Genomic DNA, 24,530 nt, shown 5'->3' with positions numbered 1-24,530 from the left:
ACCCTGGATGTTCACCGGTGCAGTCCGGGGTGTCCTCCTCCTGCGGAAGTCCACGATCATCTCCTTCGTCTTACTGGCGTTGAGCTGCAGATGGTTTCGCTCACACCAGTCCACAAAGTCAGAGATGACCATCCTGTACTCCCGCTCGTCCCCCTCAGATACGCACCCAACAATGGCTGTATCATCGGAGAACTTCTGGAGGTGACAGCTCCCAGAGTTGTAGTGGAAGTCTGATGTGTACAGGGTGAAGAGAAAGGGGGAGAGCACTGTCCCCTGTGGGGCCCCCATGCTGCTGACTACCACATCAGACACACAGTCCTGAAGCCTCACGTACTGTGGTCTGTTGGTGAGGTAGTTGATGGTCCAAGCAGCCAGGTGACAGTCTACTCCTGCTCCTTCAAGCTTCACCCTAAGCAGAGAAGGCTGGATGGTGTTGAAAGCACTGGAGAAGTCAAAGAACATGACCCTCACAGTGCTGCTGGGTTTCTCCAGGTGAGTCAGTGATCTGTGCAGCAGGTAGACCACTGCATCATCCACTCCAATGTTCGGTTGGTAGGCGAACTGCAGTGGATCCAGATACTGGCTCACCTGGGGACGGAGGTTCTTGAGGACGATCCTCTCCATGGTCTTCATCAGGTGAGAAGTGAGGGCCACAGGTCTGAAGTGGTTAGGCTCCCTGGGGTTCCTGGTCTTAGAGACAGGAATAAAAGTGTGAGTTTTCATGGAAAACATGGAATTGCTGGGTGACCTCAAACTTTTGAACGGTAGTGTACAATATGTCATCTCCGCCGCTACGTTTGCAGCTCATTTCACACTACAGATTGTGACATGTACATCGGCAAGACAGTCCAAGTTTAAGGCACAATATTAATACGAAGCAGTGTGACCCGGTTGTATGCAACAGTAGGGCAGCTGTCCGAGGAGAAACTGTGCTTCTAGGGATGGTTACACTGCGATAGACTGGTGGCCTGTCCAGTGTGTTCCCTGGCTTCACCCTAAGTCAGCTGGGATAGATTCCAGCCCCCCGAGACCCTAATGAGGATTAAGCAGTGTAGAGGTGATAGATGGATGGGATGGTTGCAACTTAGCCTATTTATTTGGACAGGAAAAGATTTCCTGGAGTCCCCTGAGGAGCTAGTAGAACGATATTTCTTTTTACCTTTTTTTTTTTAACCCTTTGATGCACAACATGGGTCAAAAGTGACCCAAATCCAATGGAAAACGGGTATCTCCTGACCCACGCTGGGCATCAAAGGGTTAAACCAAGCTAGCTATCTCACCCTGCTTCCTATCTTCATGCTATGCTAACCACATCCTGGCTGTAGGGTGGTATCAGTATTTGCACAAAACTCAGCAAGAAATATCAGCATATTTCCCACAATGCCTTGGGAACTATTAAAAGCTACTGTTTTAAGGCGAGACGTGGCAGGTTACAAACTATTTTGAGTGTTTGGGCAGCCAGTTTGCTTACATTTCTACAATCACTTGAGGTAAATAAATGTCCAAAACACACATTTAATCATTTCTATAGTTTATTGCAATTTGTGCATATTTAATTAAATAATACATAATTTGCATAATCAAACATAAAAGCTCAGAAAACTTTAAATATATAATAGATCTATCTTGATGTAAGCAGTCAGATGGGGGAGTTTCATGGTGATATCCGTTTCTGTAACGTCTTGCCTTAAAGCTATAGCTTGAAACAGGTAATAAATTAATAACTGAGGTAGCTTCAACGGCAAATTGACTCAGAAATCATGAAGAGATTTGGAAGTTTCACAGAAAAATCTAAACTACAGCATCATGAGGTAAAGCTAAAATGTACAGAATCTGCATGTATCATTCCTTATAATAACTCAAAATGGTAGATGAGGAATATCTATATCCAGTACAGAAACTGTAATACTCACTATTTAAAGTGCACAGTCACTTTCTCCCAGCTTAAATCAGTTAACACTAAGGGTGAACATAAGAAGCCATTAGGATTAAAGTTATACCCTGGGAAAGTATTTGTATATAAGTAGAAAACTTATTTTATCACCCAAAAAAATGAGTTCTTGAGGCACACTTTTAATTTATCATTTTTCTACTTTTAATTTATTATTTTTTTTGTTATTTTATTTGAATGGCCATTTGTGTTACGCTTCTGTGCATGTTCAGAGGTAATTTGCAGCACTATCCCTGATAGCTCAGTTCGACATGGTAATTTTTTGACATCTTGAATGTTCCTTACTGGATTGCATAAATTACATTTCCAGTAGTATTGTGATTGAGATCCCAGTCTCGTCAGCTTGATGTGTAAATGTTATTCAAATATCATTTTATTCTACAAAGAAAAAAAGGAGAGAAAAAACAATATTACCTGAGTGTTATTTGTGCATAAAGCATTTTGGAAGTTACATTTGACTGTTCATTTCTGTTCTCCTGTTGCCGTCCTTGAATTGAGTTGAAAGTGGACTTTCTAAATGCCAGTGGCAACAGCAAACTTTCTTGCCAGTGGTTGAGGACTTTTTCCAAGATGCTCAACTTTGTTATCCAAAGCATAGATGGAGATTAATGGCAGATTGTGGCATGAAGGTCAATGTTAGAATAAAAAAAAAAAAAAAAAAAAAAAAAAAGATTTTATCAGCCTTCAGTGTTTTTTTGGAATGTTTTTTTTAATGAATTTTAAAGCTGTATTGGGATTTTTTTGCCACATGGGGGCAGCAGAACAAGCTGAAAACTGAAAATTGTCACTTCAGTGCAACATCTGCAGATATTTGGGGTTTCTGGTGACATAGCAAAGATAAGCCTGACTTTTATTCCCATTTGACGCACATATTCTTACTCTTCAAGTACTAAAAGCCAAAGTACACTGCCTGTCCAAACAAAAGTCGCACACTAATATTTCATTGGACCGCCTTTAGCTCTGAGAATGACACGTTTGCCGTGGAATCATTTCGATAAGCTTCTACAAAGTCACGGCATTCATTTCTGTCCAGAGTTGCATTCATTTTCTACTAAGATCTTATATTGATGATGGAGAGTCGGACAAAGTCTTCTCCAGAACATCCCAAAGATTCTCAGTGGAGCTGAGGTCTGGACTCTATGGAGGACAATCCATCTCATGCTCCCTGATCCACTCATTCTCAATGTGAGCCCATGAATCCTGGCATCATCATCTTGGAACATGTCCATGAGATCAGGGAAGAAAAACTCTATTGATGGAAAGACCTGGTCATTCAGTATCTTCAGGTATCAGCTGACCTCATTCTTTGGGAACATAACGTTGCTGAACCTGACCAACCCCAGATCATAACCATAACCCCCACAGGCTGGTAGACACTAGCCATGATGAGTGCATCACTTCATCCACCTCTCTTCTTACCCTGATGCCCCCATCACTCTGGAACAGGATAAATCTGGACTCATCAGACCACATGACCTTCTTCCATTGCTCCAATCTTTATGCTGTCTAGCAAACTGAAGCCTTTTTTCTGATTAGCCTCACTGATCAATGGTTTTCTTAGAGCTACAGCTGTTTAGTCCAAATCCTTTGAGTTCCCTTCACATTGTGCACGTAAAAAAAAGGTCGTACTTTCACTATGAAACATAGCTGTGAGTTCTACTGTTGATTTCCTACAATCATCTAAGTGTTTGTTCCGACCACATTTGTTCCTTGAAGATGATGGTTCACCACTATCTGTTGCACGGTTCTTAACCTGATTTTAGTAGTTTCAGAAATCTCCTTAGTTGTTTTCTTTGCTTGATGCAGACCAATAATTTGACCCTTCTGAGACAGGTTAACATCCTTTCCATGACCACAGGACTAAATGTCTTCCTACATGGTTGTTTAAGAAATGAGAAGCTCCTCACTGCATCAGCTAGGGTTAAATAAGTTGTTACAGCTGAAATGTATTCATCACTGCAGTAATTATCCGATGGAAGGCTCTTACCTATTTGCTTAGTTAAATCCAGCTGGTGACTTTTTTTTTGGACAGGCAGTGTATTTCCACCAACTAGTTCCTCACTCTGAACTCTACATTTTAGTGATAATTCTCTGAGACTAAAAGGCTTTAAAATGTGCAACAGGACTTAATTGTGCAACTGTAAACCCTGCCACGGCGTCTGCAAAACACGATCTGACATTCTCTAAATCCTGCACTGCACCAATATTTATGCTGCATGTATAAAACTCCGCTATTTCCAGTTTACTACTTTGTTCAGCGGCTGATTGAACAGACGGGGAAAGCCACAAATACAAAACCAAACACGTCAAATTATCTGCAAACATTCTCAAGTCACGATTAAAGCAGCCAATCAGCCGTTGAATGGGGGAAGCGCTCTGCTAACACGCATCAGAAAAAGTATATTTGCTGGAAGCTACTGTTGTGGCCAGTGTAAACAGGACTGTAGTTGTATATCAGCGCTTTGCTCTCTCCCTCCTCGGATTCAAATCTGTGAAAGTTCTTCCTGGCTGTGAGGAGAGAAAACAATGCCAGATTTACAGATCATACTTTGCTGTGTATCCGCAGCTACTGAAAACAAAAGTAACGATGTGCTCGCACCTTCGTTGACGAAGAATTCGGCCATGTAGAAGGTTGTCTTGACAGCTGACGGAGAATGTGGAATGTAAGGCTTCGTCCATTCAAAAGCATTTTTCTCTGGATGCCACTGTGTCCCATAGATCGGATAATCATATGCTGTTGAGAGGTAAGGAAAAGGAGGAGTACTCAATAAAATGGTTCATTATCTTGCTGTAAACTTTGACTAGTAGCATGCTGTGTTCTACCTACCTTCCACTGTTGACACAAACTCTGTTTGTCCGTCTGTGTTTGTAGAGAGAACTTTGTAAAACTTCTGCAGTTCTTCGCTTGTATTATAAGTCTGAAAGAAACACAGTAACAGAAATGAATTACAGCACTTTCAGGTGGATTACTGAACTCCTATCTCATCATAAAAGCAACGAATGACGCACCAGTGTTGCCAAACTCCACTGGTGACTGTTTTCTGTCAGCGGTTCAGAAGCCAGATCCTTCATGAGTTCAGCAGGGAAGCCTTTGAACATCCTGCTGTCTTTGGTTTCTGGGAAGGAGGCAGAAGAATATGGTCCTTTTTTTCGTTTAAAGCAGTTTTTCAAACAAATATTCATCTTTTCACAAGATATTTTGAGGTGGTAACATAGCAACGTTGTCCTCTTGTGACTTCATGCTGCTACAAACTAAACATAGAAGGTGATTTAACTGATATACAGCAATAATTACTTTTCACTAAATATACACGACCAGTCAAAAGTTTGGACACACCGTCCAATGTTCCCTGTAATTTTTCCTGAGTGTGAGCAAACACACAAACTCCCTGAGCCTCCCTTGGACCACTGTGAGCAACATCAGACGTGTGCACTGTGGTCACACCAGCATCACATCCATTCAAGTTACATGGTTCATTAAAAGAATCAAATTACAGCATTTACATTTATGTTAAAACACTTTGTCAACAGGAGCCAGTTGAAGGCTGCAGTGATTTTAGTGACACTACAATGTATAAGAGTGAAGTTATTGAATATTTGTCTCTCTTTACTGTTGCAGTGGTTTTGCAAATTGCAGACGGACCCTGTTCACTCCATAGACACCAATGTTATTCCTGTAGCTTGAAAGACAGCTACTTTTGATAAAACTGGGCTTGTAGCACATTGTCTGCCTTGCAACAATGGGAAAGAGGCACCGTTTATGTTTTGAAAACCTATATCTAATGAGTTATTGATGCTGGAAGTCTGAATCTGTGAATATCTTTCCAACTTTACTGAACTTGGGGCCACTACCACCTAAGGAGTGATATATTTAATTTTGAAAAAAGCATTTAGCCATACTTAAAGCTTTAAGTGCTTTATTAACACGGAACTAAAAATTTTGTATTGTTTTATTATCACAGGTTCTGTCTGAAAAGAGGTGGCATCATTTTAAACAGTGAAATCAAACTAATAAAATGTAATGACCAACCAGTGAGCAATACTGGATTCTGCAAAAACATAAACAACTTTTTTTAAAAATCTAAATCTTAACACAGTTAATGTATTAACTTATTTTTGTGTGTATGCATGTATTTATTGATTTATTTAGTACTGTTAACATATCAGAGTTCTGAGTGAATTTTTCTTAAGATAGGCAAAGGCCATTTATTGATTACATATAGGCTATTAAATGTTTATTTAAAAACTAAAAAGCATTTAAAAACAAAACAACTTAGGCATTTATTGAGTCACTAAAATACTGTAGAGTACAGACCACATCAGCATGATTATAAGCATCCTCTGGTAAATGAACAACCAGATACTGATGTCTCTCACCATATGGACTTCAGGAGATGATTAGATGATGATAAACTGTGACCTACTGGTTGGGTTCTCTCTGTTCTCATGTTTCTTACATTTTTGTTCCCTGACAGCCGGGTCCTAATGTTTTTTGAGCAACACACCATACTATGACGTTTTTACAGTGATGGTTTTACTATGGAACCAGTTTGACATGTTCAGGTGTTCTTTGTGTGAAAACTCAGAGATTTCAGGGATCACAAGGTGGTTTTCAACTTTCTTTGTTAACTTTCTGCTTCAACTTTAAACTAAATTTCCTTGACTAACCCAGCCCTCTGGACTTCCAGGAAGCTGTGTTCCTATTGGCTGTCCAGGTGGCTGTGTTCCTATTGGCTGTCCAGGTGGCTGCTTGGTGTTATCAGGAACACCTGAGCAGCTCAGTGTCTTCCTGCTTTGTTTAGCTGCAGACAAACATTTCCTCTGCTTCTCTTCACCACTGAACTGGGTTTGGCTCCCTTGCTTTAGTTTGTTCTTTAGGCGTTGGCTTGCAGCTTCCAGCAGTAAAATCGTCTTTAATGTGTTTCTTGGTGTGTTTTAGGGCTTTGTACTGGATAGTTGTCTTGGTAAATGTGGTCCTTTAGCCACAGTTAGCACATGGTGCTAATGTGTGCAGTGATTAGTGGATTTGGTGCAGCTGAGTTGTGTCTTTATCTTGGCTGTAGTGAGTCTGTAGAGGTTTTTGGTCAGACACATTCTGTATTCTTGTTGGTGAACCAACGTTGGTTGTCCAGAAGGTAAGAGTTCCTGTCCTGATTCTCTGTTCTAAGAGGTTCTCTGGTAGGCTGCAGGAGACTTTAGTGTTTGGGTTGTGCTAGTTTGGTTTTTGTACAGTTTCATTTGGACGACTATCTTGAGGCCCCTCCATGTGGTTTAGTGAGGTTTTCTGGAACAGTTCTACAAAGCAACCTGCAGCAGAAGAGACTTTGAGAGTTTTTAGGAAGTTCTGGAGAGCAGACTTTAGAGCAGCAGAAACATTTGTCAGCAGTTTGAGCAGGAGAAGGTGAGCTTCAGAGTAGAAATGAGACAGAAACCTTCTTGACCCGTGTGGTGAGGTCCTGTACCAAGAGTTTGAGCAGGTTGTGAAGAGTCTGTAGTTCTTTGGTCTGAAAGCACAAGAAGAGTCGACTCATTAAAGGAGAAAACAGGAGATATTGTTGCTTCTTCTGTCGCTCTGCAGTTTCTAGTTTCCTTAGACTGAATATCAAGTTTATATTTTAAATGATTTCCCATGTGATCCCAAGAAGACTTCAATAAACTCCTTCCATCCCCTGGACACAACATATTTTATTACCATGTTAAATTTTTTTTTTTTTTTTTTTTTAATATTTTTTTGAGTTTATAGTTTTAGCATAATTTTTTTTTCTCTTTGCTTGTTTAGTTTTGTCATCTGTGTGAAAGGTGCTAAACAAATAAAGTTGAATTGATAAAGTGAATAATTGACTAACTCATGATTGTGACAACAGAAGTATTTTCATTGTGATTTAAGGGTTTGTTTAATTTTTAAGGTTGTGGTTAAAATCTTGACTGAAAAAAAGATTAAAGAAATAAACTACATTAAAAAAGCAATTAAAGGAAAAAAGCATTTAATACAATAAAACTTTTAAAAAGAAAATTAAACATTAAAGACAATTAAATGATATTAGACAGACAAAATATTTAATTAGATAATTAAACAGAAGATACAAAACATGTAATTATGAAAATAAACAAAATGTTTTAAACAAAAATATTAAACATTAAAGATGAAATATTTTAGATAATTAAACATTTAAAAAATACAAAACATTTAATTAGATTATTAAACCTTTAAAAAGACAAAACATTTAATTAAAAAATTTAATGTTTAATTAGAAAATTAAATCTTAAAGACAATAAAACTTTAAACAGGAATTAAACAGAATAAAATGAAGCATTTAAAAAGAAAATTACACATTAAAAGGTGGTAAAACATTTAAAAAGAAAAACCTTAAAGATTTAATCGAAACATTAAATATTGGGAAAGAAAAGGAAATTTTTCAAACAAGCCGATAAAACATTTGAAAAAACAACAATTAAACATTAAAAAGACAAAACATTTGGAAATCAAATCAGGCATTAGAAAAGAGTAAAAGGTAAGAAAAGAGCAAAACTAAACATTTAAGAAGAATCAAACTAAAGACAAAACATTTGAAAAGACACCAGTTAAACTTTAGAAGATCAAATTAAATAGAAGAGACAAAACGATGAAAAAGAGCAAAAACAGATAAAGATCTTAATGCGTTTTCTAGTCTGAAACGAAAACAAGTTGTTTCTTCAAACATTTCCTATTTCTATGTTCTTGGTTTCATTGTGGACAGATTTACTAAGAACTCATTTCAGAAAACTGCTTTCCAGATAAAGTCTACTAGTAGTTGAAGGCATCGATCAAACTAATGTTACCTTCTGATCTCCACAAACTTTACTGTTCAGTGAAGAGAATCAAAGTTTGTTGAGGATTTCTAAAAAACCCACAGGTGAAGGTCTGAGAAGAACTCAGATGGATGGTCTAAATGTGAAATCAAGACTCATGGTCACAAGTTTTAAGGCTTCTGTTCACCAGAAAGTTCAAACGAACAGAGAAGTACTGAGAAACTTTCAAAACTTCAGTCCTCAGACTGTCTAAAGGTTCAAACTAACAGAGAACTACTCAGTAACTTAGAAAATTTCAGTCCTCAGACTGTCTAAAGGTTCAAACTAACAGAGAACTACTCAGGAACTTAGAAGATATCAGTCCTTGGACTGTCTGAAAGTTCAATCTAACAGAGAACTACTGTGGGACTTAGAAAATTTCAGCCCTCAGACTGTGTGAAAGCTCAGGTCCTGAGGACTTGGGAGGTCTGGAGGCTTGGAAAGTCTTGGAACTGAGGGTTCCACCCTCCAGCACAAAGGCTGAAGTCCAACCTCCTGAGAAAAACGGTCGAGTCGAGACTCGAGTTAAAAAAAAAACTCGAAAATGAGAAAAAATAGATGACAAATGCGCAAAAAAAAGAATAATTAGTATCTGAGCGAGTAGCTCAGGAGGATAAGAAGAGGACTACCAAGCGGTAGGTCGCAGGTTCAAGACCCGCCACCGGCAGTTTTCTTTCTTTGTCTTTGTCAGGATTTTGAGAAAATTTAAGAAGTGTCTGGTCTTGAACCAGCGACCTGCAGCTCCATAGGCAAATCCTTAACTCACTGAGCTACAGATCAGATACAAAGAAATAAATTCGTCGTCCCTTTGACATCGTAGTTCCTGAAGTGACCACATGGGTGGAGCCAAGGCGGAGTCTGGGTGGAGTCAGGGCGGAGAGTGGGCGGGGAGGTGGGTGGCGGCCTCCCCCCTCTACTCCCCCACCTCCACCCACACCTTCCCCCGCCCGACGAGTTCTTCGAGTCTCCACGAGTTCTTCGAGTCTCGACAGGTTTTCCCGAGTTTCTTGAGTTTCCACCAGGTTGGAGGCAGAACAAGTTGTCATGAAGAGGTGTTGAAGTCGGCCAGGATGGACTGACTTTTTACAGCGACTAGAAGGAAGACCACTGGAAGAGCAGGTCTTTAACCACCATCCATAAAATCCATGGAGTCGCTCCAGAGAAATGAAGGGAGGTCAACCTTTATCAACCTCCATCCACATGTTCAACTTGATATCATTACTTTGAGATTTTTAGCAACACAAACCTTTAGTATCACACTTTATTATCCTTTATTAGGACTTAATGGAATCTACCAGCAAATTTAGTTTTTGTTGAGAAACTTTATTCTTGTCATCGTGGGACTGCAGTATTTAAAACTGTTCCTTCTATTTGACCTCATGTTTATTAGTTTTAGTGGAAAAAGTTTGAATTGTCAATTAGTCTCTTAAAAACTAAATAATAAATTGGATTAGTCAAGAGGTTTAAATTTCTTACTTTGTCATATTTTCAATATGACAAAAAAATATAAAAATAAGGCATCTTGAGACAATTTGACCTGTAATTGGCATTATATAAATAAAATTGAATTTAAATTGTATGTATCTTGTAATGTTGGAGTAATTCAGCCATATATGTTGGAAAACACATTTTCTTTGTCCATTAATCTGTCATTTTCTCCACTAATTCATTTCTTGTTTTGGTTTATAAAATGTCAAACCCAAATAAAGATTTACATTCATGATGCAGGAATCAAGCAGTTTTTCACTTTTTATCTTAGTTTAGTCAGAAAGATAGTTGATAATGTGTGAATTGTTGCAGCTTGTGAGCCGTAGAAGGTTTTAATCTTTGAGGCCGAGTGTCAGAAAACATTTAGAAACCAACATCAACAAAGCACTCAACAAAGATTTGAACATCATTAAAGGGAAATCCAACTTTTGCATGACAATGTCTAATTAAAGGACATTAATTTCCAACGCAAATGTGTGATATTCATCCTCTGGAGCTTTCTCTTCACATCGTCTTCCACCTGGACTGGTTTGGTCGGGAGCATGTGCAACAAACATTTGAAAAACTGCACTTTAACATCAATGAATGACACTGAAGTTTAATCTCTACATAAATGAGACTGAGTCTGGATGTGCTGCTCTGTCATTAACTCCTAAGTTTAGGGAAAGTTCAAACAAAAGAGGACAGTTCAGATAAGACTTGAGAATGAGCTTATTTTGAAGAAACATCTCAGACTTTCTGAGCTTCAGCACCTCTAGCAAGATATTTTAACAACAAGCAACTCAAGAGATCCAGAAGTTGGAGAGAGTTAGCTTGAGCTGAGCCAAAGAACATGTGGGACGCTAACCTAGCAAACATTTCAGACTTTTCTCTGCGAATTCTGAGAAATAATTTCCTATTTAATGACAGAGCTACACATCTTAACTCAGTCTCATTAAAACAGACTCTAATTCAGTGTCATCCATCCATATTAAAGTGCAATTACCCAAAATGTTTGTTGCATGAGCTCCAACAAAACCTGTCCAGGTAGAAGGTCACTTTGACAAACAGGAAGTGGACGATTCCAAGCAGATTTATAGAAGGGGGAACCGGACTGTACTAAGTGTGGTCCAGTATAGAGGGGTGTTTTGTGGGTTTTTAAGGCTGATAATGATTATTAGTGAAACATTTGGAGTAGATATTCATTTGCAGTAAATGAAAGTATTTAAAATCTTGGAGTTAAACTTAGAAGAACACAAACTCTAACAGAAAACTTTGTTTGCCAATCTGTGTCTACGGCCCCTCCGACCACCACCAACATTCATACATCAGTGTGAGTAGTTGCACGGGAGGCAAGGTGGGTAAAGTGTCTTGCCCAAGGACACAACAGCTAGAACAGAGCCGGAATCGAACCGCCGACCCTTCGATCATTGGACGACCCACTCTACCACCTGAGCCACAGCCACCCTAATAATTTATGTCTTTCCTTTGACTTGTTATTTGTACAATATACGATGTATATGATGGTGTTTTTTTCATACCAAAGGCTATACTATGATGTTTTTTAAGAGACATACCATGCTACTCTGGTTGTTCTGGCTCTGGGCCGCTGCACTCCTCCTCTGTTGTTTTCTGGATTGTACTCAGCTGCATGCCTTCGTCCATCCGGCCTCCGTTGACTCGTCCCGCCTGCCGTCTCTGGAGCTGAAGCTGGATTGGAACAGAACAAAGTACAGTCCAATCACGATGCCAGCTGCCTCTCAAAAGGCTCCTTCATCTGGCAGGTGGCAGCACTTCTTCTGAGGGGAAGCTGAGCTGGTCCAGCAGAACTTTGGAGATGTGTTCCAGTGGTTGGTGGATATGTGGGGAGATAGAGAGGGACCTTTGAATTGTTCACAAAGGAAAACAGGGAACCCATTGGTAGTTTTAGTTTAGGGTGCTACTGCGGTGTGTTTTTGGGTTTTAAGAGGTGAACAGGAAGAGGGGTTTTTTTGTATTGATTATCTTTTACTTTGTTCCTGGTTGGAATGTCCATCAATGTCAACGTGAAGTTCACTTTTAGTTCTGTTTATTTATTTTTATTTGACTAACACCCATTTGCTTTTAACCCCCTCACATGTTTTGTTGTTGTAAACTTACTCTTTCAAATAAATATCCTCCAAACTCCCTGGAAACCAGCGTTTGTCCTTTTTTTGTGTTGCTCCTCGGCGACCCTAGACAGCCGGATCCTAATGTTTTTTGAGCAACACACCATACTATGACATTTTTACAATGATGGTTCTACTATGGAACCAGTTTGACATGTTCAGGTGTTCTTTGTGTGAAAACTCAGAGATTTCAGGTATCAGAAGGTGGTTTTCAACTTTGTTAACTTTCTGCTTCAACTTTAAACTAAATTTCCTTGACTAACCCCGCCCTCTGGACTTCCAGGAAGCTGTGTTCCTATTGGCTGTCCAGGTGGCTGCTTGGTGTTATCAGGAACACCTGAGCAGCTCAGTGTCTTCCTGCTTTATTTAGCTGCAGACAAACATTTCTTCTGTTTCTCTTCACCAGTGAACCGGGTTTGGCTCCATTGCTTTAGTTTGTTCTTTAGACATTGGCTTGCAGCTTCCAGCAGTAAAATCATCTTTAATGTGTTTCTTGGTGTGTTTTAGGGCTTTGTACTGGATAGTTGTCTTGGTAAATGTGGTTCTTTAGCCACAGTTAGCACATGGTGTTAATGTGTGCAGTGATTAGCGGATTTGGTGCAGCTGAGTTGTGTCTTTATCTTGGCTGTAGTGAGTCTTCAGAGGTTTTTGATCAGACACATTCTGTATTCTTGTTTGAGAACCAACGTTGGTTGTCCAGAAGGTAAGAGTTCCTGTCCTGATTCTCTGTTCTCAGAGGTTCTCTGGTAGGCTGCAGGAGACTTTAGCGTTTGGGTTGTGCTAGTTTGGTTTTTGTATGGTTTCATTTGGATGACTATCTTGAGGCCCCTCCATGTGGTTTAGTGAGGTTTTCTGGAACAGTTCTACAAAGCAACCTGCAGCAGAAGAGACTTTGAGAGTTTTTAGGAAGTTCTGGAGTCCAGACTTTAGAGCAGCAGAAACATTTGTCAGCAGTTTGAGCAGGAGAAGGTGAGCTTCAGAGTAGAAATGAGACGGAAACCTTCTTGACCCGTGTGGTGAGGTCCTGTACCAAGAGTTTGAGCAGGTTGTGAAGAGTCTGTAGTTCTTTAGTCTGAAAGCAAAAGAAGAGTCGACTCATTAAAGGAGAAAACAGGAGATATTGTTGGTTCTTCTGTCGCTCTGCAGTTTCCAGTTTCCTTAGACTGAATATCAAGTTTATATTTTAAATGATTTCCCATGTGAGCCCAAGAAGACTTCAATAAACTCCCTCCATCCCGTGGACACAACACATTTTATTACCATGTTAAATCTTTTTTTTTAAATATGTTTTTGAGTTTTAATTATAGTTTTAGCATAATTTTTTTCTCTTTGCTTGTTTAGTTTTGTCATCTGTGTAAAAGGTGCTAAACAAATAAAGTTGAATTGATAAAGTGAATAATTGACTAACTCATGATTGTGACAACAGAAGTATTTTCATTGTGATGTAAGGGTTTGTTTCATTTTTAAGGTTGGGGTTAAAATATTGACAGAAAAAAAAGATTAAACTAATAAACTACATTAAAAAAGCAATTAAAGGAAAAAAACATTTAATACAATAAAACTTTTAAAAAGAAAATTAAACATTAAATACAATTAAATTATATTAAACAGACAAAATATTTAATTAGATAATTAAACTGAAGATACAAAACATGTAATTATGAAAATAAACAAATAGTTTTAAACAGAAATATTAAACATTAAAGATGAAATATTTTAGATAATTAAACATTTAAAAAATACAAAACATTTCATTAGATTATGAAATCTTGAAAAAAACAAAACATTTAATTAAAAAATGTTCAATTAGAAAATTAAATCTTAAAGACAATAAAACTTTAAACAGGAATTAAACAGAGAATACAATGAAGCATTTAAAAAGAAAATTACACATTAAAAGGTGGTAAAACATTTAAAAAGAAAAACCTTAAAGATTTAATCTAAAAATTAAACATTGGGAAAGAAAACAAGCCGATAAAACATTTGAAAAAACAACAATTAAACATTAAAAAGACAAAACATTTGGAAATCAAATCAGGCATTAGAAAAGAATAAAAGATGAGAAAAGAGCAAAACTAAACATTTAAGAAGAATCAAACTAAAGACAAAACATTTGAAAAGACACCAGTTAGACTTTAGAAGATCAAATTAAACAGAAGAGACAATAAAACGATGAAAAAGAGCAAAAACAGATCAAGGTATTATAGCGTTTTCTCGTCTGAAATGAAAACATCAAGTTGTTTCTTCAAACATTTCCTCTTTCTATGTTCTTGGTTTGATTGTGGACAGATTTACTAAGAACTCATTTCAGAAAACTGCTTTCCAGATAAAGTCTACTAGTAGTTGAAGGCATTGATCAAACTAATGTTACCTTCTGATCTCCACAAACTTTACTGTTCAGTGAAGAGAATCAAAGTTTGTTGAGGATTTCTAAAAAACCCACAGTGAAGGTCTGAGAAGAACTCAGATGGCTGGTCTAAATGTGAAATCAAGACTCATGGTCACAAGTTTTAAGGCTTCTGTTAACCAGAAAGTTCAAACTAACAGAGAAGTACTAAGAAACTTTGAAAACTTCAGTCCTCAGACTGTCTAAAGGTTCAAACTAACAGAGAAGTACTGAGAAACTTTTCAAACTTCAGTCCTCAGACTGTCTAAAGGTTCAAACTAACAGAGAAGTACTGAGAAACTTTTCAAACTTCAGCCCTGAGACTGTCTGAAGGTTCAAACTAACAGAGAAGTACTCAGGAACTTAGAAAATTTCAGTCCTCAGACTGTCTGAAGGTTCAAACTAACAGAGAACTACTCAGGAACTTAGAAGATATCAGTCCTTGGACTGTCTGAAGGTTCAATCTAACAGAGAACTACTGTGGGACTTAGAAAATTTCAGCCCTCAGACTGTGTGAAAGCTCAGGTCCTGAGGACTCGGGAGGTGTGGAGGCTTTGGAAAGTCTTGGAAGTGAGGGTTCCACCCTCCAGCACAAAGGCTGAAGTCCAACCTCCTGAGAAAAACGGTCGAGTCGAGACTCGAGTTAAAAAAAAAACTCGAAAATGAGAAAAAATAGATGACAAATGCGCAAAAAAAAGAATAATTAGTATCTGAGCGAGTAGCTCAGGAGGATAAGAAGAGGACTACCAAGCGGTAGGTCGCAGGTTCAAGACCCGCCACCGGCAGTTTTCTTTCTTTGTCTTTGTCAGGATTTTGAGAAAATTTAAGAAGTGTCTGGTCTTGAACCAGCGACCTGCAGCTCCATAGGCAAATCCTTAACTCACTGAGCTACAGATCAGATACAAAGAAATAAATTCGTCGTCCCTTTGACATCGTAGTTCCTGAAGTGACCACATGGGCGGAGTCAAGGCGGAGTCTGGGTGGAGTCAGGGCGGAGAGTAGGCGGGGAGGTGGGGGGGGAGTAGAGGGGGGAGGCCGCCACCCACCTCCCCGCCTACTCTCCGCCCTGACTCCACCCAGACTCCCCCACCACCCACCACACCTTCCCCCGCCCGACGAGTTCTTCGAGTCTCCACGAGTTCTTCGAGTCTCCACGAGTTCTTCGAGTCTCGACAGGTTTTCCCGAGTTTCTTGAGTTTCCACCAGGTTGGAGGCAGAACAAGTTGTCATGAAGAGGTGCTGAAGTCGGCCAGGATGGAGTGACTTTTTACAGCGACTAGAAGGAAGACCACTAGAAGAGCAGGTCTTTAACCACCATCCATAAAATCCATGGAGTCGGTTCCAGAGAAATGAAGGGAGGTCAACTTTTATCAACCTCCATCCACATGTTCAATTTCATATCTTTACTTGGACATTTTTAGCACCACAAACCTTTAGTATCACACTTTATTATCATTTATTGGGACTTTAATGGAATCCACCAGCAGATTTAGTTTTTGTTGACAAACTTTATTCTTGTCATCGTGGGACTGCAGTATTTAAAACTGTTCCTTCTATTTGACCTCATGCTTATTAGTTTTAGTGGAGAAACTTATTTTAATTGTCCATTAGTCTCTTAAAAACCAAATAATAAATTGGATTAGTCAAGAGGTTTAAATTTCTTACTTTGTCATATTTTCAATATGACAAAAAATATAAAGTGTCTTGAGACAATTTGACCTGTAATTGGCGTTACATAAATAAAAAAATAAAATTGAATTAAAACTGTATGTATCCTGTAATGTTGGAGTAATTCAGCCATATATGTTTCTTTGTCCAATAATCTGCTGATTGTTTTCTCCACTAATTCATTTCTTGTTTTGGTTTATAAAATGTCAAACCCAAATATATTCAGTTTATGGTCATTAAAACCAAAAAGATTTACATTCATGATGCAGGAATCAAGCAGTTTTTCACTTTTTATCTTAGTTTAGTCAGAAAGATAGTTGATAATGTGTGAATTGTTGCAGCTTGTGAGCCGTAGAAGGTTTTAATCTTTGGGGCCGAGTGTCAAAAAACATTTAGAAACCAACATCAACAAAGATTTGAACACCATTAAAGGGAAATCCAACTTTTGCATGACAATGTCTAATTAAAGGACATTTATTTCCAACATAAATGTGTGATATTCATCCTCTGGAGCTTTCTCTTCACATCATCTTCCACCTGGACTGCTTTGGTCGGGAGCATGTGCAACAAACATTTGAAAAACTGCACTTTAACATCAATGAATGACACTGAAGTTTAATCTCTACATAAATGAGACTGAGTCTGGATGTGCTGCTCTGTCATTAACTCCTAAGTTTAGGGAAAGTTCAAACAAAAGAGGACAGTTAAGATCAGACTTGAGAATGAGCTTATTCTGAACAAACATCTCAGACTTTCTGAGCTTCAGCACCTCTAGCAAGATATTTTAACAACAAGCAGCTCAAGAGATCCAGAAGTTGGAGAGTTAGCTTTAGCTGAGCCAAAGAACATGTGGGACGCTAACCTAGCAAACATTTCAGACTTTTCTCTGTGAATTCTGAGAAATAATTTACTATTTAATGACAGAGATACACATCTTAACTCAGTCTCATTAAAACAGACTCTAATTCAGTGTCATCCATCCATATTAAAGTGCAGTTACCCAAAATGTTTGTTGCATGAGCTCCAACAAAACCTGTCCAGGTAGAAGGCCACTTTGACAAACAGGAAGTGGAAGATTCCAAGCAGATTTATAGAAGGGGGAACCGGACTGTACTAAGTGTGGTCCAGTATAGAGGGGTGTTTTGTGGGTTTTTAAGGCTGATACATTTGGAGTAGATATTCATTTGCAGTAAATGAAAGTATTTAAAATCTTGGAGTTAAACTTAGAAGAACACAAACTCTAACAGAAAACTTTGTTGATACGTTTTTGTTTTGTTTACAGATGTTAAGTTAAAGGAGTTTTATTCGTGACGTATAACCAATCAAATCACTCCAGAAGACAGAGCGACTACAAGTAGATAAAGGTTCAGAGCCAAAGTAGCGCCATTTTTAAATGTATTTATTACTGTAAATCAGTAAAAAACAAAATACTGATAATCAGTAAATCAGTCAGCCCACAATTACTACAATTCTACAATGTATGTCTCTTTCCTTTGACTTGTTATTTGTACAATATACGATGTATATGATGGTGTTTTTTCATACCAAAGGCTATACTATGATGTTTTCTAAGAGACATACCATGCTACTCTGGTTGTTCTGGCCCTGGGCCGCTGCACTCCTCCTCTGTTGTTTTCTGGATTGTACTCAGCTTCATGCCTTCGTCCATCCGGCCTCCGTTGACTCGTCCTGCCTGCCGTCTCTGGAGCTGAAGCTGGATTGGAACAGACCAAAGTACAGTCCAATCACGATGCCAGCTGCCTCTCAAAAGGCTCCTTCATCTGGCAGGTGGCAGCACTTCTTCTGAGGGGAAGCTGAGCTGGTCCAGCAGAACTTTGGAGATGTGTTCCAGTGGTTGGTGGATGTGTGGGGAGATAGAGAGGGACCTTTGAATTGTTCACAAAGGAAAACAGGGAACCCATTGGTAGTTTTAGTTTCGGGTGCTACTGCGGTGTGTTTTTGGGTTTTAAGAGGCTTTTTAAATTGACATATTACTGTGACGTTTTTTTTGTTTTTGTTTTTTTTGTTGTTTTTTTAGCAACATATAAGAATTCGAACAGTTTTAAAAGTTACTATACTTTTACTTGTGCAATGAAATTATTATTCTATGGCATTTTTTAGATGACATATTATACTCTGGTGTTTTCTTGAATAACATACTATGCTGACAATATACTGCACTATGACATTTTTGAACCACATATCATACATGACAATTTTAGGAAACATCCTATCATTTTGCGCTTTTTGAACCACATAATAATCTATGTTTTGTTTTTTTTTTCTTGCCAACATACTGTACTATGAACTGCAGGCCATACTATGTTATTCTTGAGTAAAGCATACTATACTTTGACATTTTCTGAACTACATCCTATACTATGGCGTTATACACAGAGTGCTTTGGTTACATGTTGATTTATAATCTAGATTTTTTTCTGTTTTGTTTCTTGACGGGATTACCACAGACCTGACCGTGAACACCGTCGACACCCACCTCAGAGAGACGCTGTCTAAGATCTCAAGGCTGCTTGGTCGCGGTCTTTCTGGCACGTACTCTTCCAAGATGAGCCGGGAAGTTTAACACTGATGGAATGACACCAGGTCTAAGCCGACAAACTTCCAATTCCTCCTCAACCCATAGTCTCTGGGAAACCTACATGGAGTAAGAAAAGTAGACAGAGAAGTAATTAAGTCTGTACACAACATATTAAAAAGAAATCATGCTAATTAAGTACAAAGAACCGAATTCGCCAATATACTGGAGACCAGAGCTATTTAATTTGATAAGTATAACCTTGTTTAGTAACATTTCAATTATTTGAGAGCAGTCCTAAAGAACTGCCTGTAATCCCAATCATAAAATGGGTTTGGAGGAAGAACATAGATGGTAATCTGGATATACATGAGTTAGGCTTTATAACTACTATTGGTAGTATTGGTGGTAGTAATAGCAATGTGACTACTATTAGTAGTAGTGGTAGTACACAAACTACTGCTGCTGATACTGACACTGCTACTACAACTTGTAATACTATTACAAATGCTGATACTATTTCTACGACTCTAACAGCTGTTTATACTACTACTGCTGCTTTTAGTATTACTACTGCTGCTTGTACTTTTAGTATTACTACTACTGCTTGTACAACTATACTACAGCTACTATTAATCGTCTGGTATTTGGTTGTCAAGCTGCTAGCTCGCCTTAGCGTTTTGCTAGTGGCTAACTAGTTAGCTCTCATAGACTGGAAGCTCTCAACAAGATTTCATAATGAAAAAAGAGCCAAAAACTATTCTTACCTATGAAAAGTCATTCCAAGTTTCCTTGTCTCAATCGTACGACGTAGTGTGTAACTGTATGCAGCACAGTGAGCCGGCATACTTCTTGTTTCCGTTTTCACACCGTCTACATCAACGGAATGCACTGAAACTTTGCCCCCACTAGCTTAGCCTCGCTGTAGCACGCAGCTCAAAGGGGCGTGTCCTATCTACTCATTCATATCTATGACAACAACGATGGCTGCACATAAGGACGCCTGACGTAGATTAGCTGCGTAAATACCATTATATACAGTCTATAGTAAATACATATGTGAATCGCATCATTGGCTGCAGCAGCCAGTCACCGGTCACTCACTGACTCACATTGAAAAATAGCACAGAATGAATTGTTACGTGTTTATTTTATTTACAATTTAGGTTGGATTTTTTTTTTGTGCGCAGCGCAGATTTTCTGTGCGCGGAGACCGTGACAGCAGTGCGCAATTGCGCACGCACGCAGCTTAGAGGGAACAGTGACACCTTCTCATTTAATGGTTTTTCTTTATTTTCAGGACTATTTAAATTGTAGATTCTCACTGAAGGAATCAGAACTATGAATGAACACATATGGAATTATATAGTAAACAAAAAAGTGTGAAATAAGTCTGTTAAGGGAATTCTACAACGTCGAGAGAAGGTTGAGGAGGCAGACACTCTGGAGACTCAGATGACTTAAGTTGTGAGTATTGTTTACTGATATCAGGAGAAGTGACACTGACAGAGTAGCAGTTCATGCAAGCAATGCCAGCTCTGAGGATTCTCTCTGATCCTCAGGTTTAAATCGTAGTTAGCAGAAGGTCAGAATGAGACTACAGAGTGATACAGAGACAACTCTTCTGCTAAGTCATGTCAGAAATGGACAGCATCTAACCTTGACCATAGCAGAGACTCCTAGCATATCGTCCTCCTACAGCGTCTGCCTGTCTGAAGATAATTTAGGATGATGTCAGCAAACAGCCACAAAAAAATATCTCAGTAAGGGGAAAGGGAGCAATTTTTCCTTCACAAAGTCAAAACATGTTTTATATTTTACATTCTTCAAAATAGCCACCCTTTGCTTTGATTACTGCTTTGCACACCTCCTCCTCCATGCTTCATGGTGGGAACCATGCATGTAGAGATCATCTATTCGCACAAAGCCATGGCGGGTGGAACCATAGATCTCAAATTTGGACTCATCAAACCAAAGCACAGATTTCCACTGGTCTAATGTCCATGTCTTGTGTTTCTTGGTCCAAACTAATCTCTTCTGCTTGTTGCTTTTCCTCAGTAGTGGTTTCTTAGCAGCTATTGGACCATAAAGGCCTGATTGGTTCAGTCTCCTCTGAACAGTTGATGTAGAGATGTGTCTGCTGCTAGAACTCTGTGTGACATTTATCTGGGCTCTAATCTGAGCTGCTGTTAACTTTCCATTTCTGAGGCTGGAGACTCGGATGAATTTCTCCTCAGCAGCAGAGGAGACTCTTGGTCTTCCTTTCCTGGGGCGATCCTCATGTGTAACTGCACTTGGGGATACATTCAAAGTTCTGCAATTTTCCAGACTGACTGACCTTCAGTTCTTAAAGTAATGATGGACTGTTGTTTCTCTTTACTTAGCTGATTGGTTCTTACCATAACATGGATTCTAACAGTTGTCAAATAGGGCTGTCTAACCCTGACTTCTGCACAGCACAACTGATGGTCCCAACCCCATTAAGAAGGCAAGAAATTCCACAAATGAACCTTGACAAGGCACACCTGTGAAGTGAAAACCATTTCAGGTTCTACCTCATGAAGCTCATTGAGAGAATAACAAGAGTGTGCAAAGCAGTAATCAAAGCAAAGGGTGGCTACTTTGAAGAATCTAAAATAGAAAACATATTTAGAGTTATTTCACAGTTGTTTGTTTGCTACATATTTCCATATATCTTGCTTCATAATTTTGATGTCTTCAATATGTATCTAGAATGTAGAAAATAGTAAAAAAGAAGAAATGTTGAATGAGAAGGTGTGTCCAAACATTTGACTGGTAGTGTACATAATATTGAATTTAACACAGAAAATGGGGGTTAATTGTACAAAACAATGGTTTCACTCCCTGTAAAAAACAAAAACAAAACAAAAACACAGGACTTTAACCCGGATTTTCAGATATGCAGTTAACAGATCTGTAGAAGTAGTTCTATGAGTACAAAGCTGTACCATTAGTGAAGTTTAGAGGCAGTGCCACACCGCTGGTATTAGTATGCGATAGCGTCACCTTCCCACTAGTCAAATACGTCAGCTGTTCAAATCCAAGGCAGGTTCCCCACACAGGAAAATAGTCTCCTCTCTTGTTCGCCTGAACAACATGATAGAACGATAGACAGAACGATAGATAGAACGATAGATCGAATGACAGAACGATAGATAGATCCTTATGCAGCATAATATCACTTTATAACATCAGTAATATTATCTTACAAGGTTACCTCGATAGCAAGCTCATAAAAGATCTTTGCCGCCCGTTCATAGCCAGAGGAGATGATGCTGACGCCTCCGCCTGGGTAAAGGATCCTGTCAACAAAGAAACAACACGATTTTCACATTAAATAAGATGGAATCGGAAAATTCTGACTTATTTCACTTAAATATTTAGCTAAAATAGTTGACAAATTGATTGATTAATTCTACAAATCTACTTATAATATTAGCTGGCTAATGGACTTCATTGGTATGAATCAAATTCAATGGATTGCTGCAATTGATGCACTAAAGAAATCCAAGAATAAGTCATTAAAGTTTAATAAATTATAATCTAAGAGCTTGCAACTGATTATGCTGCTTAGGAAATCTGTTTTCAAAAGTTGTGATTGCCATTCCACTATTATGTCATTTTTCTAATTACTAATCATTGCAATCAACAATTTTGTGATTTGTTGTTCTTATTTGCTGACTACTATCGCCACTAAAACATATGCAAAATTCAAAACACAGCACTGTAACGGGATATTTGCTTTATAATTTAAATAAGGAGTGGAATTAGAAGATTTTATGTCAGTACAATGCACTGCAAATCTGCAATACAACAGAATTCTGAATGGATTCCCTGAGTAAAATGTCTGCAAAACAAAAAGTCGCTAAGAAAAAGTATAAAAGTCTATAAAGAAACATGTTAGAAAGATTATAAAGAAACATTCTCTAACATTCTGTAAAGGACATTCTTCAAAAGTTAACAGTATAGTAAAAAACATTCACAAAAAGTTAACAAAATAACATTTCAGGCTTAACAAAGATGCAAAATGTCAGTGCTAAAGTGCAAAGTGCAGCAAATAAATAGTGTAAACCAGGGGTGTCCAGCATGCGGCTCACAGGCCAAAATCCACCCTCCAGAAGGTTAGGGTTAGGCTCATTTTTGTCATATTTTGTCTTGTTTTTGTTGTATTTTGTCTTTTTTTTTGTCTGACTTTTGTCATTTTGATCATAAAGTAAAATACTATATCATTCAGTTCCACATACTTGTGACTACATGTTGTGTTCCTTTGTAGACACTTTGTGATCTGGAAGTTGTAATGTGTAAATGATAAACTGAGACATAATATTACTAAAATTGAATGTATTTTTCTGAAGAAATTTCATGTTGTTCATAATGTTTTGTAAAAAGATAATTCCTTAAATGTGAACATTTTCAGAATGTACTTTTTTGCACTGAAACAAAGGAAAAACTGGGAGTTGTGGTTATTTATAAGTTATTATGCTGTGATTTTACTGGTCCGGCCCACCTAGATCAAATTGGGCTGAATGTGGAACCTGAACTAGAATGAGTTTCACACCCCTGCTGTAAACAGTCTGTAAACCTTTCACCACTTATGACTCTGAACTCAGCCCTAACAAAAGCTGATTAGAGGCTTTGCACAACCAGTTTCAGGTATAATGGCACCATAAATTAAAGTGTAATGTTTCTGTAATGAGCAAGTAATTTACCCATTGATGGAGTTGAACAGAGACTTATATTCCTCTGGTGTCTGGTCAATCCTGCACAGAAGGAAAGGGGAAGTTAATACAGATTTAGTTGCAACACACAGGTTATAAACAGGCCCGTATAAAGCCGCAATCTTGTGCAGAAATGCCAGCTGTGCCGTTAGATAATAAAAACTCACATGACAGGTACAACCCTCGCTCCTGCTGCCTCCAGGAACTTCACATAGGACGCAGCGATGTAAGAAGTTTGGTTCGGTTTAGGCTGAAAAACCTCCTGAGCCAGAACACCTACAGGCAGAAAAACACGACATTTCTACTCACTTTCCATGACCCCATGTTGACATTAAGTGAAACAGCGTCTCAGTAGTTGTTGACATTAGCTTACTGTGTGTCAAAGTTAGCTCAACTTCCTGCTAAAGTAAACAGCGTGTCGGTAACTTACCAATTATCGGCCTGTCGTTTCTCTGAGCCGATAAAGTAAAAGGTAGGAAGGAAAAAGAAAGGCAAATACACAAGAGAAACATGTTTCTGAAGGTAAAACACACCGCGGCTCGTCCGAGTGTCGCCATTTAGCTTTTACATCCTTCCACAGCACTACCGGGCTGCCTCCTTCACAGTAAAAGCATCACTTTGACCTGAGGCGACCTCGTTAAAATAACAGACGTTTTGTTTCTCTCAATTAAGATATCAAGTATTTAACGAGCAGGATGTACACATTTTACTTTCATTTAATATTTTCTGATGCGATAGCTGTTCCAGCTAACCTGCTAACAGCATTTATCCTCCGTTTGAACCGGAAACTGTTGCTTTTATTTTGTAG

The 24,530-nt window shown here is 38.4% G+C and overlaps 1 protein-coding gene across 2 annotated transcripts; it reads right to left on the bottom strand.

Moving 5' to 3' along the window:
• Positions 1 to 433: 433 nt before the first annotated feature.
• On the bottom strand, positions 434 to 24,483 carry ggh (gamma-glutamyl hydrolase (conjugase, folylpolygammaglutamyl hydrolase)). Of its 2 annotated transcripts, none has more exons than XM_055007123.1 (9): positions 24,153 to 24,483; positions 23,890 to 23,998; positions 23,714 to 23,764; positions 22,222 to 22,306; positions 21,953 to 22,091; positions 4,961 to 5,067; positions 4,779 to 4,869; positions 4,551 to 4,685; positions 434 to 690 (listed from the first exon to the last, which is right to left on the bottom strand). In XM_055007123.1, exons 1-9 carry the CDS (start codon positions 24,277 to 24,279, stop codon positions 668 to 670), a joined length of 867 nt encoding a protein of 288 aa, XP_054863098.1. In that variant the 5' UTR covers positions 24,280 to 24,483; the 3' UTR covers positions 434 to 667. The 2 variants fall into 2 exon arrangements, with proteins under 2 accessions (XP_054863098.1, XP_054863097.1); XM_055007122.1 differs by lacking the exon at positions 434 to 690 and adding an exon at positions 2,640 to 4,459 and having other exon boundaries at positions 24,153 to 24,480.
• Between the last annotated feature and the right edge of the window lie 47 nt (positions 24,484 to 24,530).

This window comes from Amphiprion ocellaris, chromosome 22 (assembly GCF_022539595.1).
Source record: "Amphiprion ocellaris isolate individual 3 ecotype Okinawa chromosome 22, ASM2253959v1, whole genome shotgun sequence".
Lineage (NCBI taxonomy): Eukaryota > Metazoa > Chordata > Actinopteri > Pomacentridae > Amphiprion > Amphiprion ocellaris.
Note: the sequence above shows the minus strand (reverse complement) of the source record. Positions and strands in the feature narration are given on the sequence as shown.

Coding starts and splice junctions, on each gene's coding strand:
- ggh (XM_055007122.1), bottom strand. CDS start 24,279: ATGGCGACACTCGGACGAGCCGCGGTGTGTTTTACCTTCAGAAACATG. Junction 23,765..23,889: donor GCGAGGGTTGTACCTGTCAT/GTGAGTTTTTAT, acceptor CCTTCTGTGCAG/GATTGACCAGACACCAGAGG. Junction 4,686..4,778: donor GTTTGTGTCAACAGTGGAAG/GTAGGTAGAACA, acceptor ACCTCTCAACAG/CATATGATTATCCGATCTAT.